The 22,073-nt window shown below is 49.1% G+C and overlaps 1 protein-coding gene across 1 annotated transcript in view; it reads left to right on the forward strand.

Annotated features, from left to right (window-relative positions):
- The window catches only part of EIF2S3 (eukaryotic translation initiation factor 2 subunit gamma), a 489,947-nt gene that overhangs the window by 374,455 nt on the left and 93,419 nt on the right, over nt 1-22,073 (forward strand). The window contains exon 10 of the mRNA XM_078657789.1: nt 20,876-21,045. Coding sequence (XP_078513915.1) covers nt 20,876-21,045 — 170 coding nt within the window. The remainder of the gene's footprint in view (nt 1-20,875; nt 21,046-22,073) is intronic.

Consider the following 22,073-nt stretch of genomic DNA (forward strand, 5'->3'; position numbering starts at 1 on the left):
GGGGCTCAAGATCGTGCACACTGTCTCAGTAAGCGCACGCAAACTGGAACTGGCTGTTGGCCTGGGGACTGACGATAACGGCAACACATCTGACAGGTGTGCAGAATGCTCAGGCAGACGCGCTCAGCAGGCTCGTTCAAGAAAACCACAAATGGGTCTTAAACGACGAGGTTTTAAGAGACATTTTCGCACGATGGGGCACTCCAGAAATCTATCTGTTTGCCACCGCAGAAAACAGCAAATGCCGAGACTTGGCCTCCAGGTTTTACCAACCAGGGACGCTGGGGAATGCACTGTGGATCAACTGGTCGAACAGCTTTCTCTACGCTTTTCCACCCATTCCCCTGATCCCAGCAGTGCTAATCGAGCTGTCCCAATCCAGGGCCAGGATGATCCTCATTGCTCCGGAATGGCCTCGGCAGTGGTGGTTCACCGACCTCCTACACCGGTCTCTCCTGCCGCGTCTTCGACTTCCGTGTTGCCCGGACCTTCTCACGATGTTTGGAGGGCAGATGGGGCACCCCAACCTCTCGTCGTTGAGTTTGGCAGCATGGCTCCTGAGCTAGTACAGTCTGGACATTTAAACCTGCCTCAGAACTGCATGGAGATACTAAAAGAGGCAAAGAGACCGTCTACAATGACTTCCTACGCCTACAAGTGGAAGAGATTCTGCATTTGGTGCACTTCCAAAATGCTGATCCTACGACCTGCAAGGAGGATGTAATTCTTCCGTACTTGCTGCATTTGGCTCAATCTGGCCTTCATTTTCATTCTATTAAGGTTCACCTCGCAGATTTGACTGCGTATAGGAAATGCCCTTCACAAACTTCCTTTTTCCAAATCCCTGTCACCAAAGATTTTTTGGAAGGTTTGAAGAAGGTGTTCCCCCCGTAAGGCGTCCTTCGCCTCCGTGGGAGCTGAATGTGGTGCTCTCTAGATTGATGAAGGAGCGTTTTGAGTCTATTCATAAGGCTTCTCTACAGCACCTATCCTGGAAGGCAGCTTTCCTTGTGGCTATTATATCGGCTCGCATGGTTAGTGAGATCCAGGCCCTTTGTTGCCAAGAGCCCTATACTGTGTACCATGCATCTAAGGTTGTCATGAGGACTCACCCAAAGTTTCTCCCTAAGGTGATCTCTAATTTTCATGTGAACCAAACGATCACATTACCAGCGTTTTTTCAACATCCTTCCTCTCCGGCGGAGAGGTCCCTTCATTCTCTTGAAGTGAGAAGGGTGTTGAAATTCTACTTAGCCAAGACCAAGGAGATTCGTAGATCGGCTCAATTATTTGTTAATTATGGATCCATCAGGACTGGTCTTGCCACCTCTAAACGGTCCGTCTCTAGATGGATTGTGTCCTGTATCCAACTATGTTTCCAGAGGCTAACGACTCTAGGGGGTAAGCCTAAGGCTCACTCAACCAGAGGCAAAGCTGCTACAGCGGCTTTGCTGCGTAATGTTCCCATTGCAGACATCTGTAGAGCTTCCACTTGGAAGTCCGTCCATACCTTTGCTAAGCATTACTGCCTGGACTCTGACGCCAGAGCAGATGCTCAGGTTAGGCAGGCTTCGCTGAGGAATTTATTTGCACAGTAGTGGTTTTGTCTGTTTCATCCACCGCTTTGTTGGGTTGTTTGGGATGGGCTTGCCATTCTATTGACAGATTATGACTATACAAAGAGATCCCCTACTACAGAAGGAGTAGTTTCTTACCTGTAACTCCAGTTCTGTAGTAGGGGTATCTCTGTTACCGTCATAAGCGACCCGCCCTCCTCCCCGGTGGATGAAACAATGATATCCTGAATGCTACAGACCTGGCTTTATACACCTTCATAAAGAACGGAAAGTAACTTGCCTTTGGATGTGCATCATGGGATACCGAGGGTCTCGGGAGGGCTCCTTAAAGGCATGGTATCCCTTTTCCAGGCACATAATGGCAGCCTATGGGGCTTGTCTGTCCAACCCTTCCTCTCTATCACGACAAAAGATTTTTGTGAATGGGGAGTTTCTCTGTGTGAAATTTTGCAAAATGTTTAAATTTTAATATTATTTGGCTAATCTTTTCACTTCAAGATGAAGTGCTGGCCAGTGTAGCCTTGTTAACTGCAGGCTGCATTATTTGTCTTTGATTTTCTCTTAAGTGTCTATGCAGGACTGCAGAAGAGGACAACTTAAGAGAATAGTTTGATTGCTCCGGGGTCCACGCACATGGGCGGGACTATTCACAGATTATGTCTATAACAGAGATACCCCTACTACAGAACTGGAGTTACAGGTAAGAAACTACTCCATCAGCAGAACAAGCCTGCCTTAACCAGAACGGTAGGTCTCTGACAGTGAGGACTGTAATGAAGCTGATGTACATGATGGGTTCATGCATCCCACTCATACTCCATGCAAGATTACATATGTGCTCCATTCAGGAATGGATCTGCAATGGATGGTCACAAGCCACAGGGAGCTGGGAGGATCTTAGTGGTTGTCACAGCAAAGGTACAAAGGGAAATACAATGGTGGAACTCGACAAATGTGATCATAGGGAGACCATTCAAAAGTCCAGCCCCCAGGGTTACAACTATGATAGATGCATCCCACAAGGGTTGGGGAGCGCACACAGGCAGCCTGAAGGTCAGAGGATTATGGAACAACACGGATGCTGTGAAACACACCAACTATCTAGAGATGAAGACAGTCTTTCTTGCCCTAATAGCGTTTAAAGCACATGTAATAGGTCAGACTGTACTGATCCAAAACGACAGCACTACAACCATGTTCTACCTCAACAAGCAGGGAGGAACAAAGTCCATCACCCTGTCCAAACCCGCTCAGGAGAGATGAAGGTGGGTGATTCAAAGACAAATCAAACTTCAAATAGTTCACTTACCAGGGACACAAAACAGAGGCAGACAGACTGAGCAGACAAGACAGCACCTTCCACAAATAGGAGATTAAACAGGAGGTACTAGACAATATTTTCAAAGTTTGGGGTACGCCGAGCATTGATCTTTTTGCAAGCCCATAAAACGTGAAATGCCAAGACTTCACCTCCAGGTTTCTAGATAATGGGTTGTGCACCGCTCCTTAATTTTTATGTTCGTTTTAAACTGTGCTCTAGGGTATCACCCCCCCCTCCTGGAGTGTACACGATAAATCCACTAGTAGTACACCTATTCCATCATAGGTGTGTCACCCTAGGCACAAGTATGGTGTGCTGGAACTACCAGCTCTGTTAAATCATATGGTTCATCCAATAGTTCGATTGTTCAAAGTTTTTATTCTTAAATCCACATGTTAATTCACATTTATTTCTTATTTGCTCATGTTAGGCGTTAATATAAATCATTCCTCATTCCAATGCATTTCGGTGCATTCTGCATTCTGCATCAGGGAACGCCTGAAAATTAAACAAATAACACACTATGTAATCATAAATTTCCATTCTATCTCACTTGGTAACCATTTCATTAACGTGCTTGTTAGATACTATACATACTCTTCGACATTTCTATGTTAAAATATCTTCATTGTGCATCCAGTGTTACAACCGCTGTATTTATAACCTTCAGGTTCTGGCTGTCGGTTAGTCTATGATCCTGCTAAATCATCACATGTTCGTCTTACTAACCGTTACGCTGTTAACTGCTGCCCGCGCGGGCTTTCTGTTTTTAGAGTATGAGTTCTATGTTTACGCTCGGCCGGCCGTTGTTAAATGCCTGCACCCGGTGTTCGCATCTCACCTTAATCCCAGCTCATGGAGACTTGAATCTGCTACGTGAAGCCACTCCGCTCCCCTTGCTACAACGACGTTGATTCAAACGCGAGTTTCGCGCATGCGTACATTAAAGGTGTCTCAACTTTTTTTTTTTTTTTTAAAGCTGCTTAAGACGGACTTTATTAACGCGTTGAGCGCTATACCTTATCACGTTATCCTCAAGCTCTGTGCATTCGCTAGCGGCGCATCAATCTAGCGGGTCCTGCACTATAAAAACTGACAAATGTTAATTCTAACAATCATTGTATATGCCTGCATAAATTTAGGTCATAATGAATTACGATTTCAATGTGTAAGCTATTACTGATCAGTTACTGGTAAGCTCACAATACAAAATTGGCTCTATATGTTACAGATAGCATGTAAATTCCATTCTTTCATTTAGCCCATTCGGCTTAAGGGTGCACAAGTGATAAATCCAATGGTTTTCCCTCTGTAGGAGTTTTTTTTTATTCAAGGGTCCTTCTTTTTTAGGAACTATTTCCAACACGCAAGCCCGCAATTGGCTTACGTTATGCTGTTTATCCATAAAATGCGCTGCCACTGTTGATTTCAATAGCCCTGTTCTTATGTTGCTTTTATGTTTGTTCAAACGAGTCTTAAGTTTTCTTTCTGTGTGCCCTACATATCCATATCCACATGGGCATTTCAACAAGTATACGATGTTGGTTGTATCGCATGTCACATTAAGGTTTAAGGGAATTTTATGTCCTTTCATCGGGTGGGTAATACTTGCACCCCTCATTATGTTATGGCAATTGCCACAGTTTAAACACGGTACTGTTCCTTTGAATGTTTGTTTGTTTGTCGTGTATTTGGGAGTTTTCAGTAATTCACCCATGTTTTTCCCTCTGGTGAATGCAAACAGTGGTTCCTTATGGAATATTCCTTTAAAGTCTAGCTCCAATTTGACCATCTGCCAATTTTTGCGGATGATTCTTTTGAAATCTGCGCTAACGTTGGAATATTTACTTACACACGTGATTCTTTGTTCCTTAATTTTTGGTTTCGCTGTTAGTAACTCAGTCCTCGTTTTTCTTTGTGTTCTTTCCCTTGATGCTTTGATAATTTTTTCCGGATATCCTCGAGATTCAAACCTTTTGGCCATTGTGTCTAACTGTTGTTGACAAGTTTCTTCTTCAGATACCAACCATTTGACCCTAAGAAATTGAGAGTAGGGTAGATGAGTCTTTAATGATTGTGGATGGTGACTTTTATATTGTAAAAGATTATTTCTGTCAGTAGGTTTACGGTATATATTGGTGTTGAATTTTTTACCTGTTTTTGTGATCTCTACATCCAGAAATTGTATGACATCCTTACTTAGGTTCCATGTGAATCCAATTCTGTCGTTTTTAGTGTCCAGAATCTCCAACTGTTGTTTTAATGACTTTTCTGTGCCTTTCCATATCAAAAAAATATCATCTATCAATCTCACATACATGAGGAGGTGTGTGGCCCATTCTTCATTATGGTAGACATGTTGTTCTTCGAACGTTGTCATAAACAAATTGGCATACGCCGGTGCGGCGCAATTTCCCATCGAGGTCCCATTTAATTGGATAAACCATTTCTCTTTGTAACAAAAGTAGCTATTACATAATGTGAACTGCATAAGTTCCATCAAAAAAACTTGCAAATCTTGTGGATATGTACTTTGCAATAAAGCACTCTCTATGGCTTCTAGGCCTTCCTTGTGTGGTATCGAAGTATACAACGATTTTACGTCGACCGTCGCCATTACACTGTCGTCTTCCATTTCCACGTGTTGCAGTTTTATCAAAAAGTCTGTTGTGTCTTTTATGTATGATAGGCTCTTGTAGACCAAAGGCTGTAAATGTTTATCAATATCTTACCCACTGGTTCGTGAATACTCATTTTTGTGGAGACGATTGGGCGGCAGGGTGGTTTATACAAGTCTTTGTGTACTTTTGGTACCATGTACATAGTTGGGCTCTTTGGGTTATCTTGAGTGAGGAACTTTCTGGATTTCTCACTAATTGTACCATTATCCACTGCTTTCCTGAGAATGCCTTGTAGAATCTCCAGGTTCCCATACCACCAATCCAAAGGGAATGCTGTGTAAATAACTGGTCAGGGAAATTTGCATACGCCTTGCCACAGATACCTCTGATCCCAACGGTACTGGACAAGACCAGACATCCGGGGACAACCCTCATCCTCCTAGACCCACAATGAGCCAGACTGACCCAGGTCTTTGGACCTGCTGGAGATGGCCAAAGGGCACAGGCTCCTAATCAAGGCAGAAAAGGATCTGCTAACATTGCAAAACTAAAGTGTGTGCGATCGAAAACCAGACTCTGCCTAGCAGCATGGCTCCTGAATACTTAGAATTCGGGCACCTAGAGCTACTCCGATGGCGATGAAAATCCTTAGGGAAGTTAGAAAACAGAGTATAATAAAATGCTTCACGGAGAAATGGAACAGATACTTGGACTGGTGCACAGGCAACAGCATAATGGAAACAATACTAACGAACTTCACACATCTGTTAGACAGGAAGCTGACATACGCGTCACTAAAGGTATAAATAGCAGCAACAGTAGCTTATACCAGAGGTACATCAAGAACCAGTCTCTTCACACTTCCTGTAGTGAAAAGATTCTCAGAAGGTTCAAGAAGGTTGTGCACTGCTAGCGCACTTGATGACATAGGCTTTTGAACCTATGCACAAGTCTTAAAGTCTATATCCCTGAAAAAAACATTTCTAATAGTGATGATATCCCTATGCAGCTTCAGTGAACTACAAGCTGTGACATTACAGGAACCATACCTGCAGATCCACAATGAAAAGGTGATCCTTAAAAAAAAAAAAATAATAAGTTCCTACCAAAGATGGTAAGACAATTCCATGTCAACCAAAGCATACAACCACCAGCTTTCTTCCAAGAGCTAGAGACACAGTTCAAAAATACCAATCGTGCCCTGGACTTCAGGACGGCACCAATGTACAGCCTTCGGGAAACAAAAGGTTTTCGAAAGGAAGACCAATTGTCTCCTTTGCCAGAGCAGGCAAGGGATCACCAGTAACCAAGGGATCTGAACGAAACACGTTTGTCTTAGATTCCTTACCTTAGAATATCTCCAGGCGTCAGACTGGATACGGAAAGTTTTCGTGAGCAGTACCCCTGCGCGTCTGTAGGTGTCGTCTGCGGCTCACCCTTAGTACCCTTAGTCACTTTTTGACTAACTTAAAAAAAAAAAAAAAATTTACAGTCTCTTTTCGAGTCGACTTCGACTCCTGTTGCCGGTAGGGATGCCCGGTTTCAAGCCGTGTGACGCCTGTCACTGACTGATGTCGGTTACTGACCCCCATCGCCGGTGTCTCTACTGCCTAGTGCCCCGACTGCCGGGCCTTGACGTCGAAGCTCCTCGAGGTTGCGGATCGTCAGGCTCCAAGTCCTCGCACTCGGGTAAGTCGAGGCACTCCAAGAATAGGTCGAAGAAGCGGCGTCGCTCGCACTTCTGACTCCCCTTGCCGGTCACGCCACTAGGCCTAGGGTTTAGGTGGCACCACCCGCGCGGCTCCGCAGGCGTCACATCCGGTCCCTGGACCGCATGCGACGCCGGAGGAGGTTCATGATTTCCTCGTGACCATGAGGACTCACTTCCCTCCGTCGAGGCCTGCTGGTGCGCCTCCGGGCCACACTGACCCGACTAGGGGGGCTAACAAGCCGGCGACTACTGTCCCGACGCTGCAGGCCCCCGTGGGATCCAGGCCTGGATCCTGGTCGACGCCATTTGACCTCACGACTCCTCCGCTGGCGCCGACCCCTATGGTGTCACTCCCGGCGCCGTCTTCGTACGACGCCGTTCCCGGTTTCAGCCCCGGTCCAGCATTAGAGCGGAGCCGCTCGGCGCTGTCTCCGGCATTGGCGGGTGAGCAATTCACCTATGACCCGGCTCCGTCATTTCTGCCTGTTTATCGGGACACAGATGAAGGGGAGGACTGGGCAGACAAGCTGGGGGGTGCCAGTGGTCTTGACACATCGCCTGACACTGACTTCATCTCTCCTCCCTCTGTGGCTGCGGAGGAGGGTGCTACATATGGTGTGGTGTTGCGCAGGGCAGCCAAGGCCTTGGCTCTTGAGCTCCCTGCGGTGGCCGTGAGGATTAATCTCCTCACTGAGATGCTTCAACCGCCATTAAGCTCTTCAGAGCCTCTGCTGCCGTTCAATGAAGCCCTCACGGACGTTCTGATGGGCACTTGGTCGAAGCCCTCCACAGTGCCCCCTGTGTATCGGAACGTGGCCAGACGCCACCGCCCGGCTCTGGGCGACCCCTGCTTTCTGTCCTTACACCTTACCCCCGCGAGTCGGGTGATCCAGGTCTCTACGTCCCAGACCGCATTCCTGACTGCTCCCCCAGACCGGGAATCCAAAAGGCTTGATCAGTTTGGGAAGAAACTGTTTTCAGTTAGTCTGGGGTTGCGGTCCATCAACAATGCATGCCTTTTGGGCCGTTGTGAGAAAGTGCCATCTTTCTTGCATTGGTAGGCCCCCACTTTTTTTTGACTGCTGATGTGCTTTGACTGAGTGTGCCCTGGGCTCCTGCCAACCAGGTACCCAGGGCCTGTGTTCCTTCCCTAAAACTGTGTTGAAACTAAAACCCAATTGGCATCTCTGGCCACCTGTCAGCCCCTAGTAAATGGTACCCTAGGTACCCAGGGCATGGTGACCAGAAAAGACCCCTAAGGGCTGCAGCACTTATTGTGCCACTCTTAGGGGCCCTGTACCCTGGCACCCATACACTGCCTTTAAAGGCTGAGTGCCTAAGTACAGTACTAAACAAAGAGTTGACATGGCACACCTCCCTGTGTGCCATGCCCACAAACCCACTGCCCCAGCATACATCACTCACCCCTCTAGCTGGGTGCCCTATGCCAGTGGTGTGGGCACAGGTGCATTAGCCCTGTGCCCCTACAGTGCCCAGGGCCATTCCTGGGCACTGTAAGTGCAATGATGCCATTAAGAGTATATGGTGCTGGGAGGTCGACATTACGAACTCCACAACACCATAATGGCTACACTGAAGACTGACAAGTTTGGTATCAAACTCCTCAGCACATTAAATCCACACTGATGCCAGTTTGGGATTTAAAGAAAAATGCCCCACAGAGGGCATCTTAGAGATGCCCCCTGAAACCTAACCCCAATCCATGTCTGGACTCAGAGGCTGCCTAGGCTGCCACACAGCAGACATGTTTCTGGACCCCTGGGTGGAGGGCCCCCGCTCTCCTGGGCCTGCAACAATGCACATCCTGGGCGAGGTGTTAGGTCTCCTCCCCCGGGATGGGCAGGGGGAAGCTTCAAAGGCCTGCCGCCTCTGTGAGCTTCTCCAGACCATTTGCTGTACCCCGTAACTGGCCCCCACTAGTCCTGACCCCCACACTGGCTGGAAGACTGGCGGGAGAAAACGACGTCAGGAATGGGGTGTGCCAGCCTGTGCCAACCCCACCCCTCAGATGGGGGAGACGAGGTGAAGCACGACCCCAAGCTCCGGCCATCTTGAAGATGGGGGGAGCCCTTCCCAATCCCAGCTAGACTCCTGCCCCCCTCCCACAGGAGAGGAGCAGGCTAGGGGGTGTACCCACCCCAGGACAGGGACCTATTGGTCTCTGCCCTTGCCCTACCTGTAACACCCCTAAGTTCAGTATTATGGGGTTCCCTGAACCTTCCTTCCTCAGATCCCGATAAGAAAAGAAGATCAAGAAGACCTGCCTTGCAGCTGCTAACAGGACGACAACAACTGACTTGGCCCCAGCCCTACCGACCTGTCAATCCTGGAACCTGCGCCTTGCCATTGTGCAACATTCCGTCCATCTTGTGTGTTTTGCTGTTCACCCTATGTGGGAAAGGTATGCCCAGACGTGGGTCTCGTGCTCACTACGCCACTGGAGTCAAACTATCCTGGCTGATGACGGCTGATAGCCAGAAATCGGTCCTAGGATGCTTGATTCCGGTTCGGGGAAGACATGGCTTGGCAGTTCGGGCTGGACTGTTCCCATGAGGCACAGGGTCAAGACTGATTTGCATATGGCCATGTCTGAATTGGGGTGGCTTGGTGAACACAATAACGATGGATTAAACCCAGATCTGTGACTGGGGGTGAATGTTTTGCCATTGTGCAACATTCCGTCCATCATCTTGTGTGTTTTCCTGCTTAATCCCGGCGACTCCTGCGGACAGCAACCTTGGGACACCCAGAGGACCTGCCTGCCTTGACCCTCTCAAAGCCTGGGCATCAGCAGAGGCTCTGCTGCAACAAACCCCCTGGTGCCAGCCAGGAAGCTCCGGACCAACCCACTCTGCACCCGCCGAGCCCGGCCTGTGCCCAAGTGATCCAAGACCACGAGGACGTTCCCCCGGTGACTGGGACCGGAAGTCCAGTGCCCAAAGACCCTCCTCGACGACCCCGACGACGCCTGCAGCCTCAGGACAAAGGGCCCCCTCTGACCGCGACCAGCAGGGGGTAAGATTTCCCGACCTTAAAAAACACCCCGGCACTCCACGGCCCCCTGCGCCCAACTCCTGGGTGCCTACCTATCCTCCAAGATCCCAACTTACCCCTTGAAGTGTTGGTCGCGCCAGAAGATCCTCCGTCCCGGAGCCTGCAGCCTTTGTTCCCTTTTCAAGTTCCTCATTGAATAACACTTCTAAATTCGTTATTCGGCTGATTTTAGATGAATATTTTAAAGTTTCAAAACTTCACACTTTGAAGATTTTTCGAGTCAAACCAGTCAATGTTATCCTATGGAAGGAAAGTGAGTTATCGGTTTTCAGGTGAGTACTCGACTTGTGAAGTTAAGGTTCTGGGTATAGACTCAGGGGTGCCCCAGGGTCAGGTAGCTACAGTTGGTACACCCTCAGCGGCACTGGGGCAGCCGGGTGCAGAGGTAGTTAGACCCAATGTTATCCAATGCGAGGCAGGGGGCCTTCGGTTGATGGCTGCAGGCCATGCGGCTGTGGGAGCAGGGCTCCTGGTCACTTGCTCAGGGCAAATGGGGAAGTAGATAAGGACAAAGGTTGCACTGCCAGAGGCACTCGGACGATTGGGTGCAGGGTGTTTTGAGCCGTCGGGCGCTCAATGTTATTTAATGGAGATCTTGAAAAGGGAACAAAGGCTGCAGGCTCGGGGATGTAGGATCTTCTGGTGCAACCAACACTTCGAGGGTAAGTTGGGATCTTGGAGGATAGCTAGGCACCCAGGAGTTGGGCACAGGGGGCGGTGGGGTGCCGATTGCACGGGTGTCTTTTGAGGTCGGGAAATCTTACCCCCTGCTGGTCGCGGTTGGAGGGTTCCCTTGTCCTGAGGCAGCAGGCGTCGTCGAGGAGGGTCCTTGGGCACTGGATTCCAGTTCAGAATCGCCGGGGGGGACTTCCTCAGGGTCTTGATTCACTCCAGCACAGGCCAGGCTTGGCGGGTGCAGAGTGTGCCAGGTTCGCGGTACCGGGTTGATGTCAGGGCTTATTACTTGCTTTGAGCAGTACCACTGCTCGTGGGAGACCCAGGTAGTCCTAGTCACAAGGCAGTCGGGTCGTCCGGGGTTTTTGAGGTTGCTGACCATTGGAGCCTGCTCCTCTCCTGTGGGAGGGGGGCAGGAGCCTAGCTGTGATTGGGCAGGGTTCCCCATCTTCAAGATGGCTAGAGCCTGGGGTCGTGCATCACCTCGCCTCTCCCAGCTGAGGGGTGGAGTTGGCACAGGCTGGCACACCCCCCTTTCTGACGTAGGGTTTCCCGTCGGAATGTGTGCCATGTCGACTCTTTGTTTAGTTCCGCACTAGGACACTCAGCCTGCAAAGGCAGTGTGTGTGTGTGTCGGGGTACAGGGCCCCTAAGGGTGGCACAATAAGTGCTGCAGCCCTTAGGGGTCTTCTCTGGTCACAATGCCCTGGGTACCTAGGGTACCGTTTACTCGTGCTGACATGTGGCCAGAGATGCCAATTGAGTTTAGGCTTTAGTACAGTTTTTAGGGAAGGAACACAGGTCCTGGGTACCTGATTGGCAGGGACCCAGGGCACACCAAGGGAAAGTGCATCAGGTAACAGGAAAAAAGTGGGGGAGTACTTCAACAGAAACTCACTTTCTCACAGTCGAGGATGTGGTAACCGCCGTGGCGGTGCAGGGGGACAACGGCAGGGTCAGTACACATCCATTCCCGCAGCATCCGCCTGAAAGCCTTCCTAGTCTGAGCTTTCAGGCCCATTCCACGCCAGTTGGAGGCAGGGTTCGCCATCACCTACTCCACTGGCGCACCATCACTTCGGACAGGTGGGTGCTGCCAATTGTCCGAAGAGGCTACTCCCTCCCCTTCGAGGCGACCCCTCCAGCCATGCCACCGCAGTACCACCGCATGTCGGGGTATCACTTGCAACTTCGGCAGAAGGAAGTTATGGCCCTCTTGGCCAAGGGGGCCATCGAGCACGTTCCTGGGCCAGAAATAAGACGTGGTTCTACTCCCACTACTTTCTGGTTCCCAAGAAGGCCTGCTCCCCATCTTGGACCTCCGGAGCATCAACGGCTTCCTCCCTCCCCAAGGAGAAGCTCAAGATGCTGACTTTAGCTCAATTCCTGGCTGCCCTAGACCCTGGAGATTGGATGGTAGCGTTGGACTTGCAGGATGCATATCTCCACATTCCCGTCCTGCCGGCTCTACCTGCAGTTCACGGTAGGCCACGAGCACTTTCAGTTTACCGTGCTCCCCTTCGGCCTCACCAGTGCCCCTCGGGTGTTCACGAAAGTGATGGCGGTGGTCGTAGCTCATCTGCGCAGATCAGGGGTTCCAGTCTTTCCCTATTTCGACGACTGGTTGTTGAATGCGGGCTCGCCCCAGACAGTCGTCTCCCACCTCCAGACTATGGCCGATCTCCTGCACTCGCTGGGTTTCTCCAACAACGTGCCGAAGTCACACCTGTGCCCCTCTAAGAAGCTCCTCTTCATCGGAGCAGTTTCGGGTTTATCCTTCCGAGCAGTGGGTTCGGGATATTCAGGCTCTGATTCCGATGTTTCGGCCTTTATCCTGAGTCTCGGTCAGGACGACGCTGCTGCTCCTGGGGCTGATGGCCTCTTGCATCCTGCTGGTATATCACGCCAGGTGGCGGATGCAAGCTCTGCAGTGGGACCTGAAGTTCCAGTGGGCACCACATCAGGGCAACCTGTCCGACCATGTCCTGATCACTGAGGGCACTGCAAGACTGCTGCAGTGGTGGCTCACGGACCGCGATTGGGTCAGTGGCAGATCCCTCTCCCTTCCCCAACCGGAGCACACAGTGGTGACGGATGCGTCCCTCCTGGGATGGGGTGCCCACATGGGAGAGGTGGAGATCAGAGGCCTCTGGTCTCTGGCAGAGTCCCGGCTTCATATCAACCTTCTAGACCTGCGGGTGATCCGACTTGCACTGAAGGCCTTCCTTCCCTCTGTCCGGGGGAAGTGTAGTGCACGTGTTCACGGACAACACCACCGCCATGTGGCACTGCAACAAACCGGGCGGGGTGGGGTCGTGGACCCTTTGTCGGGAGGCTCTGCGCCTCTGGACATGGCTGGAACACCAGGACATCACCCTGGTGGTTCAACACCTGGCAGGTTCCCTGAACGCCAGGGCAGACTAACTCAGCCGCCGGTGGCGTCTGAACTCGGATGTGGCGCAAGGTCTCTTTCAGCAGTGGGGAGAGCCTTGGTTAGATCTATTCACCACCGTAGAGAACGCGCAATGTCAACAGTTCTGCGCGTTGGAATTTCAAAGGCGGCACTCGCTCGGCGATGCTTTTCTTTGCGATTGGAGCTGCGGTCTGTTGTACGCCTTTCCACCTACACCACTTCTGCCCAGAGTGCTGGAGAAGATCCGACGCGACTAGGCCAAAGTCATCCTTGTGTCTCCAGACTGGGCACGAAGATACTGGTATCCCGAGCTACTTAGTATGTCAGTCAATCCCCCGATTTGTCTGCCTCTTCAGGAGGACCTTCTGTCGCGGCAGCAGGGGACGGTCCTCCACCCGAACCTGTCTAGTCTTCACCTACATGCGTGGAGATTGAGTGGCGACAGTTGAGGCCATTTGACTTGCCTCCTGAAGTCTGTGATGTGATTCTGGCAGCCAGGCATCCCTCCACGAAAACGGTATACGCCTGCAGGTGCTTGAACTTGGTGCTTACTTATCTGATGTGCGCTCCCTTTGAGCCACTTCATAATTGCCCTCTCCGTCTTCTGACTCTTAAAACTGCTTTCCTCATTGCCATCACCTCTGCCAGAAGAGTGAATGAGCTCCAGGCTCTTTTTTCTAAGCCTCCTTTCATCTCTGATCATCCGGACAAAGTTGTTCTGAGGACTCGTCCTTCTTTCCTGCCCAACGTGGTTACGGCATTTCACATCGGGCAGTCCATCACCTTGCCCACCTTCTTTCCACATCCCTCGAAAGAAGAAGAGAGGCTCCACCGCCTGGACCCAAAATGTGCGCTCTCTTTTTACCTAGACCGCACACGACAGTTCCGGGTGGACGACCAGCTCTTTGTTGGTTACGTGGGTACTAAGAAGGGATGGGCGGTGCACAAGCAGACCATCTCTCGGTGGGTTGTTTTGTGCAACAAGGTCTGTTACTCCGTGACTAAGAAGGAGCCTCCTGTGGGGCTGCGTGCCCATTCCACTCTGGCCACGGCGGCTTCTACTGCCCAGGGTCGGAGAGTCCCCTTGCAGGACATCTGTCAGGCAGCTACGTGGGCCTCGCTGCACACGTTTGCCAAGCACTACTGCCTGAACAGCCAAGACCGGAGAAATGGCTTTTTCGGCCGTTCCGTTCTCCAGGACTTCCTGGTGTGATCTTGGTTCGCAGACCCACCATCGGTGTTGGTATTGCTGGGGTATCTATTCTAAGGTAAGAAATCTAACACGAACGTGTTTCTTTCAGATGCACAAGTTACTTACCTTCGGTAACGATATATCTGTAAGAAACATTAGTTAGTGTTAGATTCCTTACCGCTCCACCCATCCTCCCCGTTCTGCGAACCGATATCTAGGGTTAAGGTATCTCCCTTTGAGGTCCCTATTTTCTTGGCACCTGTGTCGGATTCTTGCATGGCTCTGCGTTCCTGGCACGGAAAGCTATGTACAGAACTGACATCAGCGCGCGAGGGCGGCGTCTAAGTACTCCGACGTCATTCCGGCGATCATGACGACGGACGCAGAGCCGCAGACGAGGCCTACCGACGCGCAGGGGTACTGCTGACGGAAACTTTCCGGATCCAGTCTGACGCCTGAGGATATTCTAAGGTAAGGAATCTAAAACTAACTAATGTTTCTTACAGATATATTGTTACCGAAGGTAAGTAACTTGTGCAACAGTCGCTAGATGAATAGTGCAAACAATACAAACCTGCTACACCCAAGTGGGAAAGACATTACTCTTGCCCCCCACAGTCCATTCAATCAGATAGAAGGGCGCAACACTTGCATTCCTAGCAAATGTACCCATTGACGAAATCTGCAGAGCAGCAACCTGGTCATCCCCACACACCTTCACACAACACTACAGTGTAGACATCCAGGTGAACAAAGAGGCACAGGTGGGACAGAAAGTGCAACACCATTTGCTAACACATCCACATTTCAACCCAAACAATACAAGGGACAAGATACTGCTATGTTATCTAATGCACAGCAAAGCTAGAAAAGGATTTATGCTGCTTAACGAAATAGTTACTTACCAGTAGTAGTAGTTTTGCAATTTGAAGAATTTTCTAGATTCACGTGATACCATCCACGCCCCCGCCCCCCTCTCCTGAAATGGGAGATGAAACAAACAGATGGGAAAGAAAAACATTAAACAAGCATTTACAATGCAATGGTTTCGCCTTCGGAAAAGTTAGAGCTATTGGCATTGTAAATGACAAGCTTTTTATTTATGTGTTGGTTTTGAAAACAGATAAATAAATGGCATTGTCATTTACAATGCCAATAGCTTCATGCAGCAGCGCTGCCAAGGGACTCTGCGTGTGCCGCGTAGTTGTTTGCCTCTGTAGTGAGACTACTACGCACGTTCAAAGCTTTGCTTTACAAAGTCTGAAAGTGACATTTGCTCACGCACTTCAGCTCTGAACATGGCTGCGATCCCCAGAGTGCACGAGCATTGGCTGTACTAGCGTCACCTGCATAACTACCCAAGGCGCTATACGTAAAGACAAACTACAGCATCGGAGAGAAGACCCCACAAGAGAACCCTTCGTCTTCTGATACTATCGCTCCGAGGTCAGAGCTGATCTCTGACGCTCGGCGGAGGGTTGTTAATTCTACCTTCATCACATCCTCACAAACTAATCTTCCCACCAACAGCTAAGCCCGGAAGCGGAGCGGATTGAGGAGAGGGGGCCAAGTGCAACCTGACGACTCAAGACAGATCAAACTCCTCCCACATCCGGACCAGCAGACACCACCGCTTGCACCTTCCTGCCACTTTTTAAACTGAAGACACCCGAGGTGCAGCTACCGGAGCAGGCCTCAACTCCGCGTCAGAGAGCCGGCCTGAGAGCCACGATGCCTGTGCGGCTCACCCCAGGCTCTACCGCTTGCACCCCTCGGTCCCCTTTTAAACCGACAAGCACCCGGTGCGCAGCTGCCGGACCAGGCCTCAACTCCGCGTCAGAGAGCCGGTGCTAGGCCTGTGCGGGAGCATGCCGGGCCGGGCCCTCGACAGACATGGGCTAGGCTCGCTCTCCGCCGCCGTTCCGGGCAGCTCGCCAGCAGCCTCTTGCCTCCTCAGACGGGCTTCATGCAATAAGGCTGCGCAGGGGCAGCCGGCTTGTGAATGGCCCCGGGTCGAGGGGCCAAGGGGAGGGTGGTGAGGGGCAGAAAGGAGGAGGGCTCTTGATTGGCACGCGCGACACAACAAACAAACTAAGCAATGGTCAAAGAAACGTGCTAAACACGAGGGGGGGGGTAGCAACACTGGTTAGCAAAACCAGGGAAAGGGGCAAGGAACAGCCAATGAGATAACAGACCGGGGGATGAGCGACAAAGAAATATATAGTAGACTGGTGAAACATTATTCTAAGGCAAACAAATACGGCAAATTAAAAACAAAGAAAATATTTTTTTTAAAACACGAAGGAAAAAGTAATAATTACAAGTTGAAAATGTAGCGGGCGAGGAAAGGAAGAAATAATTCACAGGACTGCACGCGAGGTGAGGAGGAGTATTAGAAAATGGAAAAGGGAAACGAGAAGAGGCCAGGATAAGAATAAGAGCAAGCACCTACGGGCACACGGACAGCGGGAGGGGGGGCGGGAACGGACAGCGGGAGGGGGGCGGGAACGGACACACGGACAGCGGGAGGGGGGGCAGAAACGGGCACACGGACAGCGGGTGGGGGGCGGGAACGGACAGCGGGACATCGCGCAACCCACCCCTGAAAACGACATTTTGGAAGTGTGGCGAAAACAAAGCTTTAAAAAAAAAAATAAACCACCGCCGCATGACAATCGCAAAGGGGCGGGATGAGTAAAAATCGCGGGAACGCCCACGAATCTGCTCCGGCATTGACGGACAGATCTCTGTTCCAATGGCTAGCCTCCATTTATGGAGCTAGCCAATGGAACAGAGGGGCGGGACAACACACATACTGTACACATAAGATTTCGCCTGCGCCGAAAAGCTGCGCGGTGCGCAGCTTTCGACAGGCGTAACCTAAAAGGGGGAAAAAAATCTGAAGAGGACGTAACACAAGGGATGGACTTAACACCAAAATGTGGTCAACCACACAAAAAACCTCACTAACGTTTCCAGCCCCAACCACTAGTTGGCAGAGTAATGCACAGCATGCACATAAACACAATTCTTCCAACTGCAAAACTACTCCTACTGTTAAGTGACCATTTTGTTATGAATTGTAAAACGTGGAAGGGAGTCAACTTTTGGTAAGAATGCTTCTAGAGTCCTCAGCACCATCTTGTCTGGGAATAAATGGTGTAAGGCGGATGCCTGTAGTTCACTCAAATGGCAAGCTGATATAATCGCAATGAGGAAGGCTTTTTTTAAAGTCTGGCACACAACGTGAGCATTCTCAATTTGCAGAAAGGCATTCAGAGGTCTAAATAGAGACCTGAGGCCCAGTCATCCTTCGGAATGAGGAAGTCCGAGACTAACAACCAATCCTCCTCCTATCAGAGTCCAAAAACCCTCTCAATGGCACCTTTGGAGGGCAAACAGCCGAACCTCTTGTAACAGGATAAGAAAGGGGCTTGCCGGAAATTCGCTCTGGTGTCGGAGACAGAAGGCAGGCACAAAGACAAATTCAGGCATAGCCATTTTGCGCAATTTGTAAGACTCATCTGTCAAACATAATGAGTCGCCAACCTGGGAAGAAATTTGTAACCCTGCTCCCAACCGGTTGGGCATGTACCACAAAGGGCAAGCGTAAGTGGGAGTTGAAGCACTGGAAGAGGAACTGGAGGACTCCTAACCCTCCTGGCCTGTCTACTACCTAACAGACCTACGGCCTTGAAAACACCGTTTGGAAAGGCTCTCACCGTCCATATGCCAGCCCTGTGGAAAAGCATTTACACATCTTAAACTGATGCTGGAGTTGTTTAGCTGGTGTCCGTTGTCCTTTGCCCCAAAGAGTGCACAATAGCTCTAGTGTCCTAAGAAGCTGTAATGCAGAGTCTGCCTTTTTCACTGCAAAAGGGGGGGGGGTGTCAAAGGGCATATCCTTGAGGAAGGCTTTCACATTCCCAGAGAATCCTGTTGAAGGCATCCATGGGAGTAGGCAAAGTGCAACACTAATACCTACTTACTTTTGCAGGCCGTCCAGACCTGAACAGTTGACATATTTGGCTGTGTCCAGCCCATGTATCATCTGTGCCAAAGGTCCTCCGAGTTTGCTGGCAAGATTCTCACTGGTTAGGTCCCATAGGGCATGCGTGTAATGGTCAAGCAAACAAACTGCTTTAACAAATTGCATTGCTAGGCTGCCAGAGGGCAATATTTGCTTGCCAAAAGCTTTAATCCTCTTAGATTCTCTGTCAGGCGACATCATTGGCAATAAGGCACGATTCACATTGCTTGTCAAGGCCTGCACAAGAAGCTTATCTGTGGTGGGTTGCTTGATGAGAAAATCTGGTTCAAGGTTTGCCGGTCTGCATCGCCTGGCCACCTGCTATCCACAGGTAGGCATGAACAATGCTTGAAACAAGTCATCAAAGTATCACTGAGAGCATTTTTAAAGGGTAGCAAAAGGTCAGATGTAGCTGGCCTAGTGTGTAAGATCTCTGTAAGGGCATATGTTTTGGTCTCAATGGAATTTAGCTTTTAATTCTATTGCCTCCAATGCTCTCCAGAGCAAACAAGCCCCACACTTCCAGTGGAGGCCCAAGTGGTGAGTAGAGCTCTATCTCAGTGAGACATCAAGCCACTGGCTTTCTATAAATCAATGTATAAGGCATTATCAGTGTGGTGAGAGAACAAGCCATGTCCATCATATTTGTGTGCTCCGTGCTTTAGCATAGAATGTTAGTCAGAAGCAAAGTGATAATCAAGCATCTGCTGATAGGCAGACAGGGACAGACTCTAGCTTTAGTGACAGTCAGGTTACATAACGACTGGTTGCACTTTTGTAATTTCATATTGTGAAAACAGTTTCTTGAGCCGATGTCTGTTCGCGGTCCGACCCTGGCACCGTATCCTACTACTTTTTCTTTACAATTAGTTTCAAATTTAAATAGAGTACCAAATATTTTTTCCTACCTCCACAAGGTGAAGTATTTTTCTACGGATGACGTTTGAGGGGACTCATTAGCTACTGATTGTAAAGAGATAGGGATTACAGATTTCCTGGTAAACCTAAATTTGCGTTCTCGGTTTGTATGCTAAGCAAAACAAGCTATTTCTAGATGCGTAATGTTGTGCATTAAAGAATATGAACTTGTGCAAAAAATGCCCTACTAAGGGCTTTTAAGTTGTTCAACAAGAAGTAAACTAGCACTATTGACTTTACTGAGCAGGTACAGGGATAAACCTCTGTTAATCATTGATTTTGATTCTAGAAGTGAGATTCACTTTCATAAAGAGGTGGCCTAGTGCTTGTTGGTCACATTCTGTGGCCTCACCCCATTATCCTCCTGTGATCCTGCTTTCAGAGTCATTTAGTATGAATAATCTGTGGTAGGAGTATTCAATAGACGTGTTAGTTACATATCACTGGTAGTGTTCTTTCTGATTGTCATCTTCCTGCAGGTTCCACATTGCTATCTTGCCTACTTCAGCTCATTAGCTTTAACTTTGTAGCAGCCTTTTTTTTTACTTATTACTTAGGTTCTCTTTGATTTCATCCAGACTTTTTAGGGATAGGAAACATTTTGGTAAATAGCAACACTAGTAATGGGGTCGCCTTTATGGACCTTTAGCATCATTGGTGATGATGTAATGTGGATTTGTATCTGGTGCCTTATTACATGCCACCAGTGAGATTGTGTTGCTAAATGTTGCTGGATCAACCAGTAGCTTGAAAAGAAGTTAAAGAATTATGAATCTTCGGAGGTTAACATATACATCATTCGCACTACTGCATAACCCAACATAGTAGTTGCGGCTGCATCAACACTTTCACCACTACACCAGCATCATCACAAAATGCTGACTGCAATACCTACAAACCACAGATTGCACTTCATTACAGTGGCCCTGAAAATGGCTAACACAGGAACATCTCATTAAAGTAAAGTCCACATTTGTAAAGCGCACAATCACCCGTAAGGGTCTCTAGGCGCTGGGGGCCGTCGGGAAGATTAAGCGAGCTATTGCCCAGAGTCACATGGTGCTGGGCTAACCTGCCGCCGGAGCCGGGGATCGAACCGTGGTCCCCAGATTCCAGCGTCAGTCGCCCTGGCCCCGGCGCCTCACCTCTCCATTCAACGCTAGAACTATGAAAAACAAACCTATTGAATTTGTCAGTCATGAATCAACTGGTATCTACTAGAATTCAAAATGAGCAGGGTGTTTGCTGTGTTGATCTTGACATAATTTCTGCATTTTGCATAAATGTTTGCTTTGCTCTTGGCATATATGACATTTAGAAAACAATTTTCCCACTTCTCTAGGTGTTGGCACAAAAATAGATCCCACACTTTGCCGGGCTGACCGCATGGTGGGGCAGGTCCTTGGTGCTGTTGGAGCACTCCCTGAAATCTTTACAGAGCTCGAGATTTCATATTTCCTACTTAGACGGCTTTTAGGAGTCCGCACAGAAGGAGACAAAAAGGCCGCAAAGGTTAGTGCTATTAGTGTGAATTATTTGATCTTGCATTAACATCAGACTGAAAAGTTGTTTGCATAGTGAGTTTTTAATGCAAATCTGTAATCTACAGTGAGCCAGAAAACACTTATTTTGGTTTTCGCTATAAGAGACTTTCCTTGATATTCGTTGATCTCAAGCATATTATCCTCCATATATTAAAATGATTGTTTGTACTTTTTTCCTGCCAGAACACTCTGTTGTTAGAGGGGATGTCAACATAAGCATGTGCATGTGTAAAAGGTAAATGTTAAAAATCACCAAGTAAAGTCATTAGTTATGGTTGGGACAATCTATATATAGTGAGTCTGCATAGAGAATAGCACCATAGTTTTTTTTTTCCTAGCACAGGTGGAGGCGGGAACTGCAACAGAATTTCCTTGAGACGTTGGGACTGAAATCGGTTGTCCATGGGTAGTCCATTTTGGGGTTGAAGTCCTCTATAGCTATGGTTAAACTGTGCTGATCTTCCCTTGTGCATTTCTCGACAGCCCGTGTGTTTTACCCCCTTGAGCTTGAAAACAATGCAAGACCAACCTGAGATTCTCCCTTTCACTGTACTGTTTTGTTGACATCTGAGCTGAACTCCTAACACAGTGAAACCCACAATGAATGCTCATTTGGGAATACCAACTGCCTTCTCTAGACAGGATATGGTGGTGCCAGTTTAAAAACAAAAATAGAAACCATAATACAGTTTCTGGAATAAATCTTGATTTTTCTTGTTATGATCATACAATGTAGGTACCCAATAACACATGGTGATTTCGAGTAAGCTAATTAGTATGAGGGGCTCAGTTTCTGAAATAGGCAGTTTTGAGGGTGGACATTCTCTTCACTCAGCTTGCACCCTGCCAGGACTACCAGTACCAGTGTGTTGTAGGGTTCGCGAGGAGCAGGAGACCCTAAAAAATAAACACCATCTTCTGCTGCACAGAATGCACTGGGGTAAAGAGCGTGCACGTCTGCATCCAAAAGTGGCTGAGCCACCCCTCTTTCATCTG

This window comes from Lissotriton helveticus, chromosome 8 (assembly GCF_964261635.1).
Source record: "Lissotriton helveticus chromosome 8, aLisHel1.1, whole genome shotgun sequence".
In the NCBI taxonomy this organism is placed as follows: Eukaryota; Metazoa; Chordata; class Amphibia; order Caudata; family Salamandridae; genus Lissotriton; species Lissotriton helveticus.